Source organism: Apis dorsata, unplaced genomic scaffold (genome assembly GCF_000469605.1).
Source record: "Apis dorsata unplaced genomic scaffold, Apis dorsata 1.3 scaffold_169, whole genome shotgun sequence".
Classification (NCBI taxonomy): domain Eukaryota; kingdom Metazoa; phylum Arthropoda; class Insecta; order Hymenoptera; family Apidae; genus Apis; species Apis dorsata.
The window spans coordinates 664,775-668,785 of record NW_006263457.1 but is presented as its reverse complement, the minus strand read 5'-3'; the positions used below and the strand labels follow the sequence as shown (position 1 = coordinate 668,785).

The following is a 4,011-nucleotide window of genomic DNA, read 5'->3' as shown; positions in this document are numbered from 1 at the left end:
TTTTTTTTTTTTTTTTTTTTTTTTTTTTTTTTTTTTTGCCCATTAACGTTACGTAACCATGATATCATCGTTTCCTTTAATTTTTTCCTTTTTTTTTAATATTGCCATTTTCAATCGTGGAATTATTATTATTATTATTTTTTTTTTTTTTGCAATCGATCAAACAGATAAGAGTTCTATTCATCCAAGAGTTCTATTCATGATCCTGATCTTGTTTAATTTCCAGGACGATCCTGAAAGAAAATGGACGCGTGTGTGTTGTCGTGAACCACAAGATTTTCTTGCTTCTTGCTTACGTCAACTGGTAACGAGAGCTACAGTGTCATTAACGTTCTAATTACTACGAGGCTATCTACGAGATGTTTTCCTTTGATTAGCCTTCCTTTTATGGCTGCCACGAGATCGAAAATGGAATTCCTACTATTATCGGCCGTTCCGCTAGATCGTCCCGAGGGAAACGTTTTCTTTCGTTCTTTTTTTTTTTCTTTTTTTCGTTCTTATGGTTAATTTCTTTTTTTTTTTTTTTTTTTGTTTTTTTTTTTTTTCTTTTTTTCGTTCTTATGGTTAATTTTTTTTTTTTTTTTTTGTTTTTTTTTTTTTTCTTTTTTTCGTTCTTATGGTTAATTTTTTTTTTTTTTTTTTGTTTTTTTTTTTTTTCTTTTTTTCGTTCTTATGGTTAATTTTTTTTTTTTTTTTTTGTTTTTTTTTTTTTTCTTTTTTTCGTTCTTATGGTTAATTTTTTTTTTTTTTTTTTGTTTTTTTTTTTTTTCTTTTTTTCGTTCTTATGGTTAATTTTTTTTTTTTTTTTTTTTTTTTTTCTATTATTAAATATATTCGAAATAACGAATATAAAGAAAACGTATTTATCAAAGATAGACAAGATGGATAGTTTCTATAATTTTTAGTAAGCAGTCTGTTAAGGTTACCCATTCGAAGTGTTTATATTTCATCGATCGATCGTCATTTGAAACGTTACCAAGAGAATTCTTGCGGAGGAAAGATCAATAGAAGGGTTGTAAAAATAAAAAGAAAGGAGAAAATAGAGTCATCGGGTGAGCCCATGAAAATGGCATTTTATGGCATCGTCAAACTTAAATTTACCCAGTATGGATCCAGTTCTTCGCATTTTCTTTTTTTTTTTTTTTTTCTTTTGCTTAATCTGAAAAAAATAATCAATCAAAATTTACTTATAAATATATTGCTTTCGCGCAATTTAAGATTTCTATTTTTTTTTAAAAATCAATTTCGATCAAATTTGGAATAAAAAAAAAAACATGGAATATATATAATACATACAATATGATATCTTTAATTTTTCCACGATCTTTGCCATTATATATTATATATATATCCTTGTGTAACGCCAAAGTGCAAAATTAATGTAAAAAGTTGAAGCGTTTACTTCCAATTAGAATCGCGAAAGAACAAAGTGGTTTATTCCTTATCGACCGCCTCTTATAAAGGATTAATGCTGTAATGTGTTTGCAATTATTCGAACGATAATGAATTCTAACTTAACTCCAGTCGTACAGTTACTCGTTAAGCAAACATTTGTAATACAGGCAGAGCAGAGATAAATCCCCGCCCGTGTTTCGGCCGCGAAATTTATTTGAAACTGATTCTCGAGTCTCGCCAATTAGAGCGCGGCCATTTTGGAATCTACCTGTTGCTTTGTTCCAACGCGTTAAATACTCAAATTTAATAATCTCTCTCTCTTTCTTTGTCGACCATCGAACCAATTCGTTACAAACTGTTCCCCTCCCCACGAAACGAGAAAAAAACTTTGTCTCGCGAATATCGAAAAATATTACAATTATAATTTCCAATTATAATAATACTTTAATCATGTAAAACAACACAACGATAGCAATTTATTTCGCAATTTATTGTTCCTTCTTTTCCACGAAATTAAAGAAAAATTTTCCCTACCGATTCATATCGAATAATCTTAAAATAAAAATGTTAAATCAGACACGACGAATGACAATATATACTCTGATAAATAATAACGTGATTTTTTACTTTCTCTCTCTTTCTCTTTCTCTTTCTCTCTCTTTCTCTTTCTCTTTCTCTCTCTCTGCGAAAGGTCCAATTAACCACGTACACACACCTTCTTGCAACGGTACGTTCCATCGTCGTCAACCATCGTTTTCCCCGAAAATAAACGAGCCCCGGTGAAAATTATAGGTGAAGAATTGCTCGCGCGGGAAGATCGGATTCGCGCGAACGTCGGGCGAAGCCAGTAGGATCGAGATGCGATAGATAGACAGTCGGGTAATTAGCGGCTGCTGATTGGTCACCTTCCTCCTCGATATATCCGAAGCTGGTCGGGGATGCAGGAGCGTATAAACGTGTTGCGTGAAGTGTGTATGGTGGGGGCTTATTTACTCGCTATTCAAACGATGCCGGGTTGGCCGATCGGCGATGAGACGAGGAACGCCAGTCCGTGTCTGACACTCGTTGCGTTCGCGCGATGCGTTTCGAACGGTGTATCGATCCCGTGTCCCATCGTTTCATGTTTCCACCGCGGGAACGGTGTGTCAATGATTTGTGATGTGCCGATCAAACAGTGTTCCTATTTAAATGTCAAAATATAAATAGACTCTTTACTCGGTCGGTCATTCGAATCTCGATAAAATTGTGAATAGAGAAAAATTTCTCTCTCCCTTTTTTTTTCTTTTTTTTTTTTTTTTTTTTTTTTTTTTTTTCTTTCTTTTTCGATATTTCGTCGATATATTGTATCGTTATTGTATCGGAATATCTCGAATTTCGAAACGAGAAATCAATCGACTATCTTTCGCTCGATCGATATATGGATTCTTGAACGGTGTCGAGCTAACCTAAAACACGTGGAGCTCGGTAGTGACATGGAACAAGCTGTTCGTTCGAGGAGGGTCGTTCGCGTGGCGAGATAGTGCGAAGTGAAAACGCGAAAGAAGAATCGATCGTTCCAAATATTCGACGCGTGAAACGAAACGGTTGAGAAGTGAAGAGAGGATCGGTGACGGGCCTTCGGTCCTCGAGGACCTAATGGCACCCGACCTTGAGAAAAGGCGACAGGAACTAAGGAGGACCAACAGCGGTACCTTGGAACCGGGCCACGAGCATCTTCAAATGCTACTGCAGTTTCGGTGTACCGGAAATGCATTGATTGAGCCTTATCGACACGGTAAACTTGATCTCCCTTCCACTCGCGCATGCCTGATCATTACTGTTTAATATTCAACGATTCCCGCCTAGATAGCCGGGTAATTGATATCTCTCGAGTGGAACCTGTTGCTGTTGGTATTTCGAAGTCTTTTTATTATGTCTTTTTTTTCTTCTTTTTCTCTCCTTTTCTTTTGTCTTTTTTATTCCGTTTTATCTTCCTTTCCACCAGCGATCTTCGTCGAGACTTTGAGTGGTTTATACCGCATGTTTAAATGCGATATTTGTACAGGTATATAAATTTTCTCTCGACGTAGAGAATTCTATTTTTATTTTTCTTCGCCTCTTATGCGCTCGCGATTGACTCATTGTATACACGGCGTATCGAGTGTAGAATAAAAATATTCCCGATTGTTATCAAATTTTTAACAACGTTTGGCAACAACGTTTCTTTTTAACGAGAACGATTCCAATCTTTTTATTTGTTTCTATTTAACTTGGAGTTCAAGAAACTCGAATTTAGTTTTCTTTGGGCTTTAAGGGAATAACAATTGTATTATATTATCATCGTAAGTAGATTCAACGTTATCATTGTCAACTTTTTTACGAGCCAAGGTTTTTTCCAAATTCTTTCGTTTTCAACGTCATAAAATCGAAATTAATTGGAGGAATCAGAGAAATTCTTGACAAATTTCGAGACACAACGGTCGAATCGAGAAAAATAAGAGTTTTGCGTTTTCATTTATTTACCGTTTTTTGTCTTCGATAAATGTCTACCTTTAGGCAAATCTTCGTCTTTTTTATATCCTCGTTCGACACCTTTCATTTCTTTTGTTCACTTTTATATTCCTTTTCATTTCTCAT

The 4,011-nt window shown here is 34.7% G+C and overlaps 1 protein-coding gene across 5 annotated transcripts in view; it reads left to right on the top strand.

The window, feature by feature from the left end:
* The window catches only part of LOC102681449 (nuclear factor of activated T-cells 5-like), a 54,596-nt gene that overhangs the window by 27,220 nt on the left and 23,365 nt on the right, over positions 1–4,011 (top strand). Inside the window, exon 1 of one of the 5 annotated variants that reach the window (XM_006614050.2) lies at positions 2,723–3,169. The exons of the other annotated variants lie outside the window; for them this stretch is intronic. Coding sequence (XP_006614113.1) covers positions 3,031–3,169 — 139 coding nt within the window. The 5' untranslated portion in view covers positions 2,723–3,030. Of the gene's footprint in view, positions 1–2,722; positions 3,170–4,011 lie in introns of those variants that run through there. 5 annotated transcript variants of the gene reach the window in all.